Source organism: Haliaeetus albicilla, chromosome 8 (genome assembly GCF_947461875.1).
Source record: "Haliaeetus albicilla chromosome 8, bHalAlb1.1, whole genome shotgun sequence".
NCBI lineage: Eukaryota > Metazoa > Chordata > Aves > Accipitriformes > Accipitridae > Haliaeetus > Haliaeetus albicilla.
Window position 1 is genome coordinate 33,316,028 of NC_091490.1, and position 20,596 is coordinate 33,336,623.

The 20,596-nt window shown below is 36.4% G+C and overlaps 1 protein-coding gene across 9 annotated transcripts in view; it reads left to right on the forward strand.

Annotated features, from left to right (window-relative positions):
• RABGAP1L (RAB GTPase activating protein 1 like) overlaps positions 1 to 20,596 on the forward strand; it is a 268,383-nt gene that overhangs the window by 61,612 nt on the left and 186,175 nt on the right. For all 9 annotated transcript variants that reach the window (XM_069789632.1, XM_069789624.1, XM_069789623.1 and 6 more), the window contains 2 exons: positions 1,205 to 1,298; positions 6,045 to 6,195. In XM_069789632.1, the coding sequence (XP_069645733.1) occupies positions 1,205 to 1,298; positions 6,045 to 6,195 (245 nt within the window). The remainder of the gene's footprint in view (positions 1 to 1,204; positions 1,299 to 6,044; positions 6,196 to 20,596) is intronic.

A 20,596-nucleotide genomic window follows, 5' to 3' on the forward strand; every position in this document is an offset into this window, starting at 1 on the left:
AGATATTAGGTCAGCAACCAGGTGTGACTGAGCTGTGTTGAAGAGAGTATCTAAGGGATTTGGGGAGCAGATATAGCTTTGGTCCTCCTTTTTTCTCTTATTTTAGCTTCCTGAGACAGCTCAGTTCATAAGAAGGAGCAACCTTGGAGACCCTCTAACATCTAAACTATCCATAGCTTCAGAGGCCTCTCAGGATAATGGGGCTGTTGCAGTGTCTCTTTTTAAGTTGTGTTTCATAGTAAAGATGCTAAGAACTGGAGTCCTGTCAATGTTTGGTGTTGCTGAAATTGCACTCATTTAATTTTTAGCAGTATTTTTTTCAGATAAAACTGGAAAAAGTCCAAATAACTGCAAAACCACATCCACGTGAGGAGCTGCTCTAAAGAGTTAGACTGTTCAACTTAGTGTGGACAGCTGCATAGACCCATAAGACACTTGGAAATTGGATGGTTACTTGGATTGAATGAATTTTGAGCACACTATCCCAGGCTCACATTATCCCTTCTGGTTTTGTATATTAGTCATATCATGACATATATCCCTCCATAAGTGTTTTATTCTTAATACTTATGAGATTTCTTTTCCATTTGAAGCATTCTTTTCTGTTCCATGCAATATGACCTTTCATGTCACACTGTTGTTTTTGCTGCTCATCCATGAAATTATTTCTGTAAAAAAAATTATTTTGTGGCTCTTGAATAGGCTTCTTCAGATCAGAGTACCACATGAAAGCAGAATGGCACATAAGGGATGCAGTGTAATGAAGTAGTGTTATCTACTATGCTTTAAAAGAGAGTTCTCTTTATGTGAAGTCTGGAATGGATGTGACTTTTAGATAATACTGCATTGTGAAATTTCATTAAATGGATAGTTGACAGCCTTGAATCTTTACGCACATAATATTTTTCTAGATCCTGGCCCTTTTTCCTGTACCAGTGCTGTGAATTATTCCCTAGTCTTGTTCTCTTGAACTTTATGGTAACTTTATTAATACACTTGTTTTGTCAAATCTGCTAAACATTCTTTATGGTTCCACTAATATTTCCTATGTCTTTTTGTGGTTTTAGAACTGATATGTGAGGAGAATTTGTCTGAGACCTATGTGTATGCATCTTTAATGTCTATTCTCTTTGGTAAATCTGTGCATGCTTTTGTTTCCTTGTTTTGTCCTTTTTTTTTCTTTTCTTTTTTTTTTTTTTTGCAGAGAGTGATAATGAACTCTCCAGTGGCACTGGTGATGTGTCAAAGGATTGTCCTGAGAAGATTTTGTATTCCTGGGGAGAATTACTGGGGAGATGGTAATGCTTAATTTCTTAAATTTAGATTTTAAATAGTAACCTTTTCTTTGTTTTATTAGACTATATGCTCTTGTGCAGGAGGTTTGAAATTCTTCAGCTTACACAGTTTAAAAACTAAAATACAAAACACATTGAAATGTGTTTTTTAAACCTACTTTAAAAGGGACTGGTAAATCCTCTTATTTTAACTTGCAGTTATTTGACAAATCTCTCCCACAGCATCTGCAAAAATCTTGTTTCGTTCAGTGTTTGAGAATATGTCCAAGTATGCTCACACTGCGGGTGTGAGTCTTCAGATGCAGAACTTTGTAGCCACCTGTGTTCCTTGGGGCTGGATGTTAAGCCCTTATGAAACTCAGTGCCTCTTAGTGCTAGAATTATAAAGACAGAGCAACTCCAGTCTGTCCTGTCTAAGCCATTTTTTCTAGCTGACGTACATTTAATTGATTGATTTGTTTAGAAGCACTCTTTTTTTTTTCTTTTTTTTTTTTTAATGTGCTATATGTAAGCACTTGAAAAGGAGTTCTAGAAAGACTGTGATCCTCACTAAAACTGTTTCTCTTGGAGAGTAAAATGAAGAATATTTGTAAGCCTAGAGTATGTTCTCAACAGTGTTATTTCTGTGGTTTAATTAAGTGCTTCAGTAGCACCGTATACTTTGCCAAGAGAGAAAAAAGTCTGCGTATTTGCTACCTCTGAGAGACCTTATACTATTAGCAAATGCCAGAATCACTTACTTGGTTTTCCCTTTGTAATAAATAGCTCCTGCTGTCTGAGACAAAAATAATCAGAGGCCCTTAATCTGGAATTGGCAAAGTTTCCTTTTCCTAACTCTGAAAAGAGAGCTGAAAAACGTTTTAGGGATTTATCTGGGCAATTCCCCCTTGGCCACCTTGTAGCTTTGGAGAAACACAGCCTCTTGCTGCTGACCTCACCTTTAATGGAGGTCTCATGCAAAGGTTACTCAATGAGACACCGCAAGATTTTATTGAGCTTAACGGAACCCTTCCTTCCTGCTTGTTTTTAACTATTTTGTCATCCAAGTTTCTGGCCTTAATGAAAGATTTTTTGGGGGAAGCACAGATATTTAATGGAATGACTGTACAAATATTCTGGACCCTCTGAATGATGTAAGGAAATACTGAGGAAAAGTGTGGAAGTCAGTTGATCCCTAGAGACAAAATGTTTTCCTCACCTGAAAAGGCTGTAAGTGGATCTGCTCTGGAGCTGTTTAGAACTTTCCAAAGCCTGTTCTAAAAGACATCCTAAGAGAGAGTTTATAAACTGTTTGCAGTTTTATAACTGGCACCCCAAGGCCAATGAGGAAGGCCATCCTGGGTCCTTAAAGAACTGTGTGGCAGGTTTGTTTCAATGTGCATTGCATTCGCATTGGAAGATGCTACTTTTTTTTTTTTTTTTTAATTCATCTGTCAGTTGATTCTTTTAGTTTTAACTTTTGTCCTTGACAAATATCTGGACTCAAATAAAAAAACGCCCACAGCTCATTCTCTCAAGCTTCACGTAACCAATTATTTCTTCAAGTCACTCAAGTATGCTATTCAATGAGACAAAACTTTGAAGACTTTTGGAGTAAACTATTTTGAAGTCCTAACATAACTTACACACTTAACTCAGAGTATCATTTAGTAGTTAAAACACCCTAGTTAAAATGAGTTAAAAATGGGATGAGAAATGGGGAGATCCCAGCCAGCTTGAAGACTAGCAGTAGCAAACACTTTCTTTAGGAGTGTCTCAAGCAATATTATCTTTTGAGATAAATTCAAGCATATAAAATACTTGAATTCTTGAATAGTGTTATGTTACATTTTAAGAACAAAATTTGGAAAGAGTAACAGATGAAAAATGTTAACAAATTGAAAACTAAAAATAGATTGAAATAAAATCTTCTAGTGTGTTGAAAACTGCAGCATATGCTAGTGGAATATCTGTGCACTTGTAAAAAAAGGTAAACAAACAAAAATTAACATTTCCACTTGGAGAACTGATGTGCTGATTTGTCTCCTAGATAAAAAAATTCTTGCACTTTAATTGCTTCCTGTCATTTCATTAAAATGTCACTGTAACCTAATGGACTGACTCAGCAGAAACATTGCTCCAAGAGTCTCCTTCAAACATATAAACAGGAATAAGAGTAAGATAATTTAGAAGAAAGATACAATAAACAGTTGGAAAGTAATGGAGTATCTTTTAATTTATTTTACTATTTACGCATCCTCAGCATTAAAGTTGTTCTTGCAAGCTAAGCTGAGTACTTAACTGTTTCTGATGTGTTTTGGTTTTTTTTGTTTGTTTGTTTGTTTGTTTTTTAAAGTAGTAATGGTCAATAGCAGTCTTTGATCTGAAATATTTGTCAAGTTGGAGCATAGTCTATGCATTATGGTTCTGTGTCCTTGCTCTTTGATGTTTTAAAATTATGTCTTTGAATTTTGCGTGGGAGAATTACAGCACTTTGTAACAAACTAAAGATATCAGCATCCATGAATGACCCATTTTTTCCCACATGCTAAAGGATAAGACCAGAATAAGACAAGCTTTTAAGTTATGCTTGTTTCTGTTATAGTCTGGACAAGCAGGTGTCAGAAAGTGTCTAGGACTGTAAGGTGCCTGGGCCTCTACACAAAGGAGGGAAAAATGAGTATTTGTTCATTATTGTAGAATACAGAGCAAGGATTATTAATGATCAAGCTGTTTCCCAAAAAGACATTCAGAGACTGAGAAATTGTCTGTTAGAGTTATGCTTTACTACATGGTCTGATGCTGCTCTACCATAAAACTATCTAAATATGTGACAAATCCAGTAAAATCTGGTGTACTGTAGCATGCTTAATTCTCAATTGTGAATACGTTCACTAGTAAGGATGGTATTACAGCATGGAATGTGCATCTCTGTTAGTCGTTGCCATACGATATTTGTATTGTTTTCTAGGTGTTGCTGGAAAATTCCCTGTTACGTTTCTATGGGAATGTACCTTTTTCATTTAATTTTATCTGCTTGCTGAGTCCTCAGAGGCGGCCTTCTTTGTTTCTCATAGAACACATATGACCAAATCCATGTAATAAACAAACAAATCTGATTTGAAGTGTGCTATGAATGCTTCATTTTCACACAACTTGAGCTTTAATTTTCTGGTGTATTTTATTTATTTATTCCTGAATGTACATTTCATAATTTTGTAACTGCTTAGAATGTCTAGTCCTTTTAATACTTCTGTGGATATTGGTTTTTCTTTCTAGCTTTTTCTCATCACAAGACCATTAGTCTAATGTGACTTGCTGCAAAATATACTGAAAAAGAGGAAAGGGGCTAGTTGGGTTTTAATTTGGCTAACTGAATGATAAAGTTTGACATTACTTGTATTGCACTACACATTTAAAATTTCAAATAAATACTGTGTTTAAAAGAATAAGGGCTCTGTATAGTCACACTCTTTTTTTTTAATTCTCAAGTCATTTGGAAAATTGGAGGTATCATCCATGGAGTGGAAGAAAAAGAAATTTATTTAGAGCACCTTTTAAATTTAAACAGTAGTGGTAAACTGTTCATATCTTAATGACCTGTTTCAAAGAATAAGTACTCTAAACATTTACTTAAAATCGAAGGTCAAATTGCAGGTTATTTAATTTAATCATAGCTTGCTAGCATTTGGCTAAACTGCCACTCTTGTTATTCTCCTACCAGTAGAGTTGAAAAACATAACAATGGTCAAAACAATAACAGAGCAAAGCACTTCCTACATTAGAAAAAATAAAGAGTTAATTCACGTGGTCTTCCTGCTGCATTGCTAGGAAAATTGCCATAATAAGTCAAAGCGAGGTTTAATCTGGATCAGTAAACCCTATTATGCCCAAAATTATGTTTAAACATCTGTGACTGAAAGCTCTGCAATATTGTGCGTGTTCAGTGATTTTATCCTAAATGTATGGGCTCAGTGATGGGATTATTTTTGAAAAACAGATCTTTAGTATTCAACCTGTTTGAATACGGCCTTTTCATGGTTCTATATACCAACTTTTGTAGGATTAATTACACAGTATTGGAGAATAAAAAAAATCATCCTGCAACTGTCTTGCTACATTTCTTGGTGTGTGTACAAACAGATAGTAAAACACTAGCTCAAACTAACAGGGCAGATTTATTTGGGATGGTGAGATTTTACCAAGGTGTGTGCAAGTGTTACTGCTTTGTGGGACTTGCAATGTACTCTTGGTATGAAGTGTAAAACTGGAACTTCAGTCTTCACGTTAGTACTCTTAAAACTGGCTTTATTTGTTTTCCAAAATTTATTTCTCTATACATCTTAGGTTATTTTTAATTTCCTGTTCTTAACCTAAGCTAAACGTATATGTAGAACAAATATTTAAATTGAATTGTCTGCACAGATGGCATCATTTTCTCTTTCAATTCAAATTGTTCTTCATTAGCCAGTTTAATTCAATTATCTGCAATTATTTATTGTTTTAATTTTCATTAATTTCTCTACACCTAGAGAATTTGGATAACATTACTTTTTGCCACTGGTTCTTACTGTAAATCCTTGCAGAATTTTTGCTTTCCATCTGACAAATACTAGTTAGTGTAACCAGTGGAAGAAAAGTTTATGTTGCCAGTTGCTGACTCTACTTTTCAGTATAATCTTGGAAAGTTTTATAACTTTTATATTTTTTTATCTTGATTTCTACTCCTGTAGTTGAAGTATAATAGGCAAACGATTGTCTGTTTCTCAGGCACAATAATCTTGTTGTGAGACCAAATGGATTATCTACCCTGGTAAAAAGTGGTGTTCCAGAAGCACTGAGGGCAGAGGTTTGGCAGTTGCTGGCAGGATGCCATGACAACCAGGCAATGCTGGATAAATATAGAGTTCTCATCACAATGGTAAGTGATTTTTTTAGTTTCTTTCCTTTTTTTTTTTTTTTCCCCCTTTGGTTAAAGTGATTTCTGCTGAGCAGCAGTTTTATTCAGTGGCAAAGTAGCAAGAGAGTGAAACAGTTTGACTTGTTTTAAGCAACTGAAATTGTGATTAGGTGACTTTACCTCCTGCCATGGATATCTGCTGAATGGCATTAACAATAGAAATTGCTGACCTATATCTGTAGTAATGCTTGACATTTAGCTTTCTATTCACTTGCTGTGATGATAATAAGTACATCACCTTGTTGTTCAGGTGTTAAGGTTTTGGGTTTTTTAATAAACTCAAATTCATCGCTTTGTTTTTTTAACAGTTTCTGTTCTTAATTTTCTGATTTTTAGTTTTAAGTAAACAAAACAAACCCAAAGAAAGCCACACAAAGTTGGGGATTTCTTGGTTTGTTGTTTATTTTAAAAAAGAATGTTAAAAACATTGTTACCTAGCAGAAGACCAGTCTCCTTGCTATATGGGCAATTTGAGAGGAGAATCCTTTCGGGAATCTCTTCCCATTCTGTATCCTAATGTCATCAGTGCAGTCAGTCAACATCCTAACTTGTCTGCACAGATGTTCCAAACTGCTTATAGCTGTGTTTGAAAGATTGAGAACCACTGTGTTGTATTAGCAAAAACTCTGTGCGGTGTCAGGAGGTAAACTCACCATTTGGGGTTCTAAAATTCTTGCCACTACAGGGTAACTATGCACTCTGAGAAAAACAGCGGTCTCAAAAATGGTCATAATGGCAGAAACAGATGAAGATAATTTTATATGTTGCTGACAGAAAATGCTGGATTTGTTATCTAGGGAATGAATCATCTGTCCATACAAAAATTCTGGGATAGACTTTGTTAGTAAAAGTTCCCTTTTGTAATGTTGTCATATCTTTTGATACTTGTTGTCTTAATTTGACCTACCTGCTATGTTTGCAAAGTTTAAGAGTCCCCAGAGTGAGAGATGTCCTCATGGCTTCTTTTTCCTTTACCAATAAAAAAGGATGTTTTGATAGTGTAAGTTTTTCTTTTTGACGTTGTAGTTGGGTTATATTTTCCTTAGAAACCATTCACAGGACATCTGTCAGCTGTATGTTGCATCAAAACCACCTCCATTATTTTGCTCTTGCTTTCCAAAAGTGGGGAAGATGTTTGTTTCACAGCGGAGGAGGGAGTGGAAAACTTCTAAAATGCAAGCCTTATCATGACGCTAGGGCCTCATGTCTTAAAAATACCTTGCTACACTTGGCCTTTTCATGATAGAAATACTTCATTGACGTATATTTTGGAAGATGGTGTTGCATACAGTATTTAATATGAAATATTATGCTGTTACGGATTAGAAAATTAAATCCTATTCTGAACTGAAGCATTTCTGCAAACTCAGGTTTTTTTCCTGAAGTAAATCGCTTTTATTCTGAAAGCACAAAATTTCTTCTATAGTCTGACTGTATATAACTGCTGGTGATCACATCATGTGGCATACATTGCATGAAAGGATTCATGAAAAGAAATGAACAGGAGAGAGTCTATGCCAAACCAAAGCTAAGGCCCATTTTTAGGAATAGTTAATATTGGGCGCTCCAGAAAAACTTGTCAGCTAATTTTTTTAATGAATTTTTATCTGATACTTATGTCTGTGAAGAGAATTTCTTTCAATTTCATTTTGGTGTGTCAGTAATGTGAATGAAGCTATTTGAGAGAGACAGACATGTATATATTACTCTCTAAATCCTACTAAAAGCTTTGTTGAAGTGATATGCGTGTCAATAATAATATGCATGTTAAAATTCAGAGTTATTTGGCTATTAATGATTGTTCACTTGCTGCTTCTGTATGAAAAAGCAGAACTGATTTCTTTTTTCTGCATTGTTTGTATGCTACCATCCCAATATACCAACACGATGTACTTTATTTTTTCCATAATTATTCATTTTGTTCATCAAATACAGAGCTTTCATCTTGATTCTTTCAGTTTACGCATACATTTACACAGATTGTCCACCTTTTGAGACATTGTCTCCTTTTATTTTGGTCATTCTGCTTAATGTTTCTCTCTTGTTTAGGCTCACTTCTGGAAGCTGGATATTTTTGTAGATGTCTTGACCACTTTAGTAGTTTATTCTGCAAGAGAGTGCATTCCTGAGCGTACTTCTGTAAGACATTCCTAGGTGGTTGGAGGTGGCAGTGTTCTGCACTTCCAGTCTTGAGAAGAAAGTGTGCTGAGATATAAGAAGTAGGAGGTGGTAGTAACATCTGTGAACTTGATCCACTACCTACTTACCTCCTCATGCAACTCCCCCTGGTACAGCACTCTCCCTTAAACAGCTCCCCGTTACTGCAGTTCCCTTGAACATTTCGTGACACTCTGTCTCATGCTGCTCTATCTCCTAGCTCATTGTAACAGCTCCTTGGTAAGAGCCTGCTCTTCCAACAATGGCCCTTTCCCCTTTCTGGTCATCCAGCCTTACCTGCACCGTTTGGCTAAATTGCCAATTGCAGTACCTCAGTGAGAAAGAGGGTATGCTGGAAAAATCTCTGCAGCCAGGGATTTGTAAGAAAGGAAGTTTATATAGGTGCAGTTGGGTTTTTTTTTGTCCAGTGATCAAAATAAGATGGCTGAACTGTGTAACACTATAGGAAAATGCTATAGAGTACTGTAGTAATTAATGTAGTGTTAGCCAGTACTTACCAGTATGGTAATGAATGGCAGCCAGTTTTCTTGAATGAGGCTTGGCTTTAAAAGCATCTTTGACATCTTTGATTTCTTTGATTATGAGTTCTAAAGGAATTTTTTCCTGAAGAAAATTTCAGAGGGGGCTAACTTGAGGCACAAATCTTGAAAACTATTATTTTACTATCATAGCTTAAAAGGTGAACGCAATAGCTAGAATTATTAGTATTGAATATATGATACATAATTTACAACTGCCTCTTAAGGGGAACAGAGAAATCTGGTAAAAACTGGAACTGTAATACAGTGTTGCTGGTTAACTCCTGGTGAAACTGTGCTTGCTAGTGCAGGAGAAGAATTGTATTGCTGGCAGGCCAAAAAGGTGTTCCTTGTGATGAACTGAATGATAGCAGACTCAGCATTTTAAATTTACTTTAGAGACTGTGATATAGACACGTTTGTTGTTCTACTCCAGTTGCGTGCAGTTTGTGCAGAAGTAGTATGTTAGATTAGCCAACTATTATTCACATCACTTAACAGAGCTGGTATGCGTGATACACTGTATATATCCATGTGTATGCACAGCTCTGAAATCTACTGCACTATTTTTCAGTTAGAGTGTTTTGTTCTATGTGTTCTGTAGGAGACAGTAATTTGTTTTAGTGTTTTAGTGTTTCAATTCAGCACAGAAAGCAAAATAAAATTTCTGTCTTACTTAGAAAAATCAATGCTGTACTTATTTTCTCCAAAAGATATGTCCTCTAGTCCTCTGTACTGGAGGTCAGCAGTCTGTCAAGAATGATCTAGTGAACTGTGTTTCCTTTCCCATATCAGAGGATTCACATGTGTCATGGTTTAACCCCAGCCAGCAACTAAGCACCACGCAGCCGCTCACTCACTCCCCCCCACCCAGTGGGATGGGGGAGAAAATTGGGAAAAGAAGTAAAACTCGTGGGTTGAGGTAAGAACGGTTTAATAGAACAGAAAAGAAGAAACTAATAATGATAATGATAACACTAATAAAATGACAACAGCAATAATAAAAGGATTGGAATGTACAAATGATGCGCAGGGCAACTGCTCACCACCCGCCGACCGACACCCAGCCAGTCCCTGAGTGGTGATCCCCCGCCCCCACTTCCCAGTTCCTACACTAGACGTGACGTCCCATGGTATGGAATACCCTGTTGGCCAGTTTGGGTCAGGTGCCCTGGCTGTGTCCTGTGCCAACTTCTTGTGCCCCTCCAGCTTTCTCACTGGCTGGGCATGAGAAGCTGAAAAATCCTTGACTTTAGTCTAAACACTACTTAGCAACAACTGAAAACATCAGTGTTATCAACATTCTTCACATACTGAACTCAAAACATAGCACTGTACCAGCTACTAGGAAGACAGTTAACTCTATTCCAGCTGAAACCAGGACAACATGCCAATACATTTCCCATCCCTAGGTGAGTTTGGAGTTCCAGGAGGGAAGGGAGAAAGAAATACTTCTGCTCTCACTAATACTTTCTTACTGATAAGCACTATCTTACTGTATCTTACGTCTCCTGCTGAGTTTCAGCCCAGTGATTACCATGAGCATCGCAGAAATTTTGACTGGAGCACAATAGTAGGTCTTGCATACAATTTTAGAGAGTAGGAGTTTTGATTTGGCAGCTGCTTCGTTTCTGACATATATGTAAATCTGTACTGTACGACAATCAAAATCTGCTTTAGTTACCTTTCTGGCGTGTGTGCCATAGGCTTTTGACCCTGCTGCACACAGCCCAGTATAGGAAGGGGAAAATAAAACATATATCAGCAGAGATAAATGTATATTTATGTATGATTTTTAATTTATTTATTTTAAGGAAAAGACAAAGGCAAATCGGAGTGGGAAAAATTTTCTTCTGTGATGATAATGAAGGGGTAATACTGGTGCTTGTATGTAGAGCTTTTATAAGAGCGTGTCAGATCCATTAGTTAAAAGAATGTAAGTAGAAAAACATGCACAGGCTAGGGTCACTTCATTCGTAGAGTTTTTTCTCTTGCCTACTTGACATTATTTCATGTTCAGCTTCACTGGTTCCTCTCAAGAGACTCAGATGAATTTTTCCATGACAAAATATATTTTGTGCTCCGATAAACCAACCAGTGGCAAGCCACAGTTTGCCCTGTTTATAGTTGAGGTGACTGGTAACTGTCTTCAGCAATACTTATGCTCCACCATGCCCCACTCTATTTTAGAATAGGTGTCAGGCACTGTCAACGTGTAAATCATTAGAAATTTTCTGTCACTTGATGGCAGTAATAAAGCAACTTACTGTAGAACACTTGTTACATCTGAATTGGGACAGATGTTTTATTACATCTTATGTTGCCTATTATTAACATTTTGCTTTTCTGTTTTAGATGGTTTCATTCTTGTATGTGTTCGCACTGCTGAATTTTTAGGGCAAGACTTCTTTCCATCCTTTTCAGCGTTACAGACTGGGTGCCTGTTCTGTAGTGCTGTTACTGATTACTCTTGAAATTATGTACGCTCAAGTCCTTTTTCCTAAGTTTAGAAAGTAACACTTGTCAGGGTTCTATGTTGTACAAGTAAAATAATGAAGGCAGAAAAAGAAGGTAGTCATTCACATTCTGTAGTTTGAAAACTTTTGGATGGACCATTTTAAGGTAGGATTTATGATTGTTAAATATGTGATTTCTTTATAAAAGACTTTCAGTTTACAATCTGATTTCCATTAAGAAATGAGCTGTATATATAAAGTTCATCTAACAGCATATATAGACTACTTTTAAATGCTGCTGCTGCTCTGGTTTAAGGAGACAAAACTTGTTTTAAATTATTAGTATTATTATAATTTTTTTTTTTTTTTTAAAGTATGATCAGAAAAAGAAACCTGGTTTCAGGTAAAGCAGATGTTGATGGTATTATATGACTCAAAATCAATGAAAGTTTGCATATGAATGTGCCCATTTTTGAGATGGATGGTGACTTTGAGTCAAAGGTCTTCAAGAAAGACTAAATGGCTGTCCTTCCAAATGACTTGTAAGAGAACCAAAAATAAGATTGTTTGTTTATAGTCATAATTTCCTTTGGCAATATGAGCATGTGCCCAGAACAGTTAGAAATAATAACTAATTAAAGGGTCAGGCTTCAGAAGAGTTGGCCAAAAAATAGCTTTGTCTGCTGACTGTGTAATGGTGTTCTGCATCTGGGCCAATAATGTTTCAAGCCACTCTACAGAAGAGTGAAAATGCTAAGAATTCTTCCGAAGTCTGAAGCAGATATGAGAGGCATTGCTTTGGGGATTAAACATTGCCATATCATGAAAATAATTTATCTCAGTAATATAATAATTTGAAATTGGCACTAGTCACCCAGAGGTGTAATTCTCAGGCAATAGGGGCCAGTTATATGAAAGTACATTCCATTGCTGCAGAAGGCGGAGCAAATGTATTGGTTTTTGGGCTGGATGAAATCTGATCAATTTAGAGCTAATATACATGGTTTATCCGTTCTGTTTGGACCAGTATTATTGTTTCTGATTCCTACAAGACAAATCCTCTCATTATAAAGCAAAAAGAAAAAAACAGAAGTTAATGTTTCATATTTCTGGAGACCTCTCAGGTTAGGAAGTTTTGCAGGCCCAGGTACAAAATACAACTTCAGCGCTTGTTTGATGAAAAGAACAGTGAATGATGGCAAATGGAAGCAGTCTGTATACACTGATGGAATTACACGTTACACATTACTCACATTAATTTTCTTGTATCCAGGTAGTCACAAGCCCAATGGTGCGTGTGTTCAGCTGCCTTGGCTAGGATCAGTTGTGTGTGACATGGTGGACAAGGGATGCTGGCTACAAAGCCATCCCTACATTTCTTGGGTTTCTCTTTGTTAGTGACAACAAACTGTTTTTTTGACAAGTTTTTGGTACTCTTTGGAAGCCAGACAGTTCTCATGGTGTGGTCTTTTCCCTCAGAAGCTTGCTGGCTTCAGCCTGCGTAAATCTTAGACAACGTTGCTGCTCTTTGTCTCTCTTTCTTCATTGCAGGTGGGTTTGTGGTTTCCAGCCTGTTTTTCTGTTGGCAGAGGGGACATGCTGTAGCTTTGCTGTGGGACCCTGACTGTCTTGTCATCAGATCAGTCTTAACACTTCTGTTACAAACCTCTACAGAAAACAAAGAGCTACAGTAGAGAAAAATCTTTGGAATTCCTTAACAGCTGTGTGTCATTATTATAAGCACCTTCTGAGAACAGAAACTTTTTCATAGTGGTAGGACTCTAAGAAGTCTTACAAATGGATGTCTGTATCATCTCTTCTCCCAAAAGTTTGATAGTAGTCTCTTGTCCAAAATTGAAAGTTAGAAATAGGATAGCTAAAAATAGCAAACACCCTTGTTGAAGTTTATTCATCTGCTTAAGGTCAGACTTCCATGCATTGAATTAACTTCAATTATCTGTTTTCCTTGGTGCATCTATCCGCAAACTGATCTCAAAGGACTGAAGTAAAGAACAACTTTCATGTAAACCTAATGTAGAAATGTATTTACTTTTTAAACTTTGAAATTACCAAAACTGTTCAAACAAGAAAAGGTATTTGCTTTTTTGCTTCATACTTAATAGTTACTTGGCTTTTTTATTTTTATTGCTAGTTTGCTCGCATAGTTAGTAAATGGAAAGTGGAGGAGATTACAAATGAGCCACTGTGTCTATGCAAATAGGATTAAATGCAGTTGACTTTGAAACTGGTGCCTTGATGCTGTGTTTGTGGGTTTGGGTTTGGGTTTATTTATTTGTTTGTGTGAAAAAGTTGGGTTGAAACAGTTTAGCTGTGGATTGAGAGAATTACTTACATAGGAAGGCTATTTTAGTTTGAGTAGAAAATTAATCAAGCTTGTTATTTGCAGCAATACCAAAGGGTATTAAGTTAGAACTAGGAAGAGGAATATTTTTTTGTCCCGATGGCATCGTGCAGGGTTCCACTGCTCAGTGTTCTGAGACTAATTAATCAGTAAGGATGTCTAATTAAAAAGATGACTGTTCACCAACTGCCACAGCAGGTTGGTTAATGGACTGAAACATTAGAGTATTTTTGTAGCAAATATTTGTGTTCAGAGTGCTGCATCTGTTTGTCCTAACTGAAAATGGGGGAGTTTATGCTTCTATGTAGCGAGGAATAACTTGTATGTTCTCTGCCCAGTACAGTGGGGAGCGACCCATTTCATCAGAGCTCTGTCTGTTAAGCACTCTGGTCTAAAACCATATGAGAGCATGAAGAGTAGTATGTAACGTGTTGGTTTCTTGTTGCAGCAGTTTTTCAAAAATGTGTCTGTGCAGTGAAGCATTCTCATATTTCCAGACAGGCTACTGTCCTGTCGTGCGACCAAAACCGGTACAACTACCATCTTTTCTTTGGATACGTGCTTATGGCAAATAGTATACTGAACATGATAAAGGTACTCCCTTTTGCAAGAAAGCATCCTGAAATCTTTGAAGATGGTACCTTGCCCAATTTGTGATTACAAATATTAGAAACACAGCATGCCTGTCTTTTTGCACTGAACAAATTTCCCAGCAATAAAAGTTAAAAAGTTTCAGAAATGCTGATCTATTATATTTCTGTTGTTCTAGTTCTTTCTTTGCATCTTTTATTTGTTCTCTCTACTAATTAGCAATGGTCTCCCTTAACTTTTAGAGAGATTAGATATCAAGAATGGCATAGCTATATGCTTATCAATTATAAAAGATCCTATTTTTTTATGATAATTGATCCTTATATAATAATTGTGATTTTTTTTCAGCTGACTAAAAGGAGAGATAACTAATACCTGTTTTATTGCTTTTTGAATGAGATACTTAGATATTAAGCAAAACAATTCTAGAGAAACTGATCACTTCGAGTTGTATATGCGACTTTTCCAGTTTCATGTTTCTTCTAAATTCAGTATCTATAGGCAGTTTCTTAAGTTTTACTTTTTTGCATCTTTTCTGAAAGGGTGAGGATAGGATGACTATTACTTAACTTTTCTCTTAAACTGAGATTGTTCATTTCATGGCAAGTAGATTCTTGATATTTTTATAATTTAATGTGGTTTGTAGAGAAAAATCAGATCATATGCTGGTTGGATTGATAGGATGCCTCATTTTTGTATAAATTGACCTGCTAGTGCTGACAATTAGTCTTCCGCTTGTTTGAATTATTTTAGTGGCGCTGCATACTTTGGAATAATAAAGTATATATGAACTGAAAATACTTATTAGAAATTAGTGAAAAAATATTGCCTCTGAAGAGCAGAAGTTGACAGAATTTTAATTCTTTAAATAGCTTCATTTAAATTCAGACTTCAGATAAAAGGTTTAGTTTATTATGACTGTACCAGGGTACCTAGTTTCATAGTAAATGTTAATATTACTCTTCCAAACTCAGGAATAAAATGTCCCTAAGGTGAATTTAATTTGCCAAGTTTTGATTCATTTAGAGCTCATCTGGAGAAAAATCTTTCAGTTTTGTGTGCACAAAAGGGAAACTCTTGTGCTCACGCTTCGTCTTCAAAGAAATTCTTCAATTTAATGACAGCTCTTTTCAGGAAAAAAAGGAGCAACATCCATTAGTAATTTTTATTTTTATGTCATCTTAACTTTTATGTATGATATTTGAGGTGGAAAATAATGCCAATAATATTTTTTTCAGGGTTTGCATAAAATTATAAAAAGTTGTCGTGGTTTAACCCCAGCCAGCAACTAAGCACCACGCAGCCGCTCACTCACTCCCCCCTCCATCCAGTGGGATGGGGGAGAAAATCGGGAAAAAGAAGTAAAACTCGTGGGTTGAGATAAGAACAGTTTAATAGAACAGAAAAGAAGAAACTAATAATGATAACACTAATAAAATGACAACAGCAATAATAAAAGGATTGGAATGTACAAATGATGCGCAGGGCAATTGCTCACCACCTGCCGACCGACACCCAGCCAGTCCCTGAGCGGTGATTCCCTGCCCCCCCCTTCCCAGTTCCTATACTAGATGGGACGTCCCATGGTATGGAATAGACTGTTGGCCAGTTTGGGTCAGGTGCCCTGGCTGGGCATGAGAAGCTGAAAAATCCTTGACTATAGTCTAAACACTACTGAGCAACAACTGAAACCATCAGTGTTATCAACATTCTTCACATACTGAACTCAAAACATAGCACTGTACCAGCTACTAGGAAGACAGTTAACTCTATCCCAGCTGAAACCAGGACAAAAGTTCTGCCACATTAAGAATTGTCCTGCAATTTCTTTTCCATACATAACCACTTACAATAGCACTAAAATGACACTCAACACAATTCCTGGCTCTTGGGGCACTGTATGACCTACCAGCTCTAAAAGTCACATAAATTGACACATTTGTTCTGAAGAGTAGAGTGCAAGTGAGATTTGCATTTGCCCTCTTGGAGACCGTATTCTGTTTTGTCTGTTTGAATTTATAATCTGTTATCTTTAAAAACAGGGGGCATAGTTTCCTATCATTCCAAACAGAATGATAAAACCTTGGGTAATATCAGTATTATGGGCTGAATAGGTTTAAATGATGGTTACTGGAAGAATTGATATTAAAATTGATAGTCTCATAGACTCGGATATATGTATATTGATGCAGATAAAAAGGGTTTTATTAGGTAGGATGGAGCGGGGATGTCTCAGTGTCTCACTGTTTCTTTACAGTAGAGTGTGCGGTAATAGCCGGTACTTCTGGTAAATGCTTGGCACCTCAGAACTCGTTTTAAAATCCATGATATTCCTTCCTAGATGAAACATTAATCGGTATCCCAGTTTAATTTGAATATTGGTTTGTTAATAGGTATTCAGTTTTCCTGTAGCAGTAATGATGCTGATGCTGAAAGAGCAGCTGTAGTAAGAAGACATTTTAAACAATGGTATTCTACACCACTGAGTAAAACAGGATCCTTTCTGAAGTTCTCTGCAGTGTGTACTGTCTTTATGTAATGCATATTCATTCTGTGTGTATGCATCTCTCTCTTGCAGCGTAGGGCACTGCTTACACGAAGCAAATTGTTATGTATGTGGACCACTGCAAGAGAGCTGCAATTCCTGAGAACATAATTTTTTTTAAAACAATCAACTCTTTCATCTCAAATTCACTTCTTCCTAACCATCCTCTGCTTTCAAACAAAGGTTGCATAACTGGCATTCAGGAGGCTGCATTACTCAAGGGCTGGAGCTGTTGAAGGTGAGAGGAAGAAACAAAACATCGGGTTTTGTATGTTACTGTAATGGAGCAGGTAGTATGAGAGGAATTGGGTGATATTATCCGTATAGCATCCACATTCTGGAAATCGGAAGACTGCACTCAAAATCAGAGTAATTGGATTTTAAATGTCTTGTTTGTAAGGCTAACTAATTTTTGTTATTGCACATGTAAATGAACAGTAATGTTAGTCTTCAGAAGAATTTCAGGCCAGCCTCAGTCTGACTTTGAAATAAGGCCATTTGTGTGTCACTGGGTCGCTGAACTGCGGTGTTGGCATGTGCAAGTGGTTGCATATGCAAATGCAGTGACTCTATCTAAAAATGACTGTGTCTCTTGAAAATCTGAATTACTAGCTGTAATTTGTATTTGGAATGGTTTGTGTCTGAATTAAAGCTGAGGGCAACTTCCTTGTAGATTCTGTTGTGTGATTTTGAAAGGTTGTTTCAAACCATCAGGAACTGCTTTCTCTAAAAGCTCAATCTGGGATCCTATACTTGCTTACACAGAAAAAGATGCAGAAGTCAGTTTTTAAGATAAAAAGTATTTCCTGTGACTATTTTATGAAAGGTAATGTTTCAGAAATCTTAAATACATTTATTTAAGAGAGCAAACCACCTTCTCTGGACTATTAATTGCTGGTTTCAATATGTTAATGTTTGATGCTGTAAGAATTAAACAGAGCTCTAAATGCTTGGAGAGAAACACTAAGAATCAACAGATCCAGAAGTATACTTTATATCTAGCTTTTTTTTATTTCTCCAAAGAATCACAGTTAGTGTTTAAAATCTCTTAAAATACCATTGTTAACAACAGTACTGGTGGTCAACATTTTATTACAGCATGTTTTACCATAGCAGTGTGCAGCTAGTAATGGGCAATTCACAATAACTGAAATTAGTAACAAAAATGACAGGCTTGAGCTGTGTATGTAGAACAATTGAAGCATACATAAGTGATGAGTACATCACTCAATTTCAAACTGGAATTTAATATAGGGGTGAATTCTGATACCTTTTGCTACCTTAATTTATGTATGACTTCTTTGTGATAAAACCCCAAATGACAATATTTTTCATACGTTCTTTAGGATATTCTTCTGAGGGGCTGAGCTAGTATTAAGTACATTTTACAGTAGGCACTTCAGAAGAGATGAGAGACCTATAGATCTTCTCTATACCTTCTATCCATTAAACATTTTTTCCCTTTGTAGTGATAAGTATGCTCATACCAATTAAGAGTAATTTCCCCTATCAGCAAGCAAATTTGCAGCTGCTGAGGTAAACTAACCAAAAGGAGATCAGTTGTAGTCTGCTAGTGCATATATTCTAATAATCTTTTATGTAGGTTTCTGTAGACATACCCAAATATTTTGGCAGCTGAGAATTTTTTTCTTGTTGCGAATTTTCATCAGATGTTTTTTAAACTGACAACTGAATACCGATGATATGGAGCTTCACATTTTTTAATCATATGCTGCATATGACAAAGCCATCTTCCTATGGCTGGTTTCTCTCAAAAGCAATCCAGTTTCAAAATACAACCTTTTTTTGACTAGGTAATACAATAAACAGCCCGAATTTAAAACCAAATCATTGTATGTGGGGGGTGCAGTTTCAGGCTGTGCCTTATCCAGGCTGTGTGCTTGCCAGAAGAGGTTTCTTTTATTGCGTGTTCTGTCTCTTCAGTATACTCTATCTAGCAATTGCAAACGTGATACATCACAGTAATTTGTAAATTTTTATTTAGAAAACTTCTTTCCCCCCATTTCTGTGTTGGAGCAATGAGATTGATTCATTGTGTAGGTGTGGTGTAAGGGTTGAGATGGGAGTGTATAGCTGGGGCAGGGCAGGAGGGACAGGTGAGGCCATTTTTGATGGCCTCAAAATGAGGCTCAGGTGAGCCTTGAGGTAGATAGCCTTAGTTAGGTAAACGTAACATTGTAGTCTAATTAAGTATGCTTCTTATTACCTACATGGCAAAGGAATTAGAGGTACCTTTTGGAACGATGCCATCTTCATGAATTTGTAAATGTAATTTCAGAAAGCAGTTTTGGTTTTTGTTGTCACACCTTCCAGGATTTCCTTTGCCTTTCTAGGAAAATGCTTGCTCTCAAATTCTTCTTTTATGGAAAACTGAAAATATAGAAACACATGTTAGGGATAAAAGGTGCCTGCAAATGTTAGAATAAATATTCTGTTGGGATGCTTTTATATATATATATATATACACACACATACATATATATATATATATGTTCCAGCAGAATGGCTATACCTGATATAACAAGAAATGTGACCCCCCAGATGCTGAATGCAAGCAATAGATTTACATAGCTGTCAGTTAAGTGCAGTGCTGTTTGGACTGCTGCACCTTTGCTTTGAACTTGAAGACTTGCATTTCAGGCAACCATGCACTTGATTAAGTTTAGAATATTATACAAGAGGAAACTAATTTCATAGAAAGCTCAGAACAGCATATCTTTTGTCTTCAGTAGCTGGTGGAGTCAGCAACAAACCTTGAAAATACGCAGCCTGACTCTTTTAGCCTAAGTATTAGAATACTTCTGAAACTTTGATTTAAAGCCTTGATATTCATATGTCTGAGATTTATCCTGAAAATTTATGTATAGTGACTGTTGTACATGGAGTTTCCTTTGCAGAAGTTGTTGACTTTGTCACAGATTCATTAGTTAACATTTTCCTGCATAATTTGCATCTCTAGAAACACCTGTGGCTTCACGTGATGCTTAAGAGGGAATGAGTTAACTGTGTATCTAGCCTCAAGGATTAATACTGTGGTTGGGGAAGCAAAACCGGAAAAATATACTTAAATTTGTCTGTGTTATCCTTGCTGCACTCCTTTGTGTGTTGTTTAAATTTCCAGTGTACATCTCTCGATTTTTGTGCTGTAATACGAAGTTAATCTGATTCTTTTCCCTTTAGTACAAGTGAAGGAGGAACTTGACTTTGATCTGTATTCTTGGCCATGCTACTCCTGCATGCTGAAAGCTCTTGTGGACTGGGCTGAGAGACTTTTCATATGGGTCAGAAAAGAGTTATGAGTAACGCTGGTAGGAACCTTGATTAACAGCAGCGAAGACAAAATACAAGGCACATATTCTGTTAAAATACTAGTTTATACTGGGATGCTAGCACATGCCACATACATGGTTCCTGCAGATATTTCCAGTATAAGTTATTGTTTCTAGTCATAATTCTCTGAAGTATCTGTTAAATACTTTGCTTAGTATTAATTAAGGCTTATCTGAGTCTGGGCTTTGGGAATTTTCACAGTGCACACAGTTCTGTTAATTTTTTAATAAAAGCAGCTATTTTGACAATCTGAGAAGTGCTGGATGGGAGACAGTGAGTTCTCCAAGATTGTCATGGAAGTGCTTGTATAGCTAGAAGCCCTGTAATGATGACCAAACATGTATCAGAAATTTAAATATGT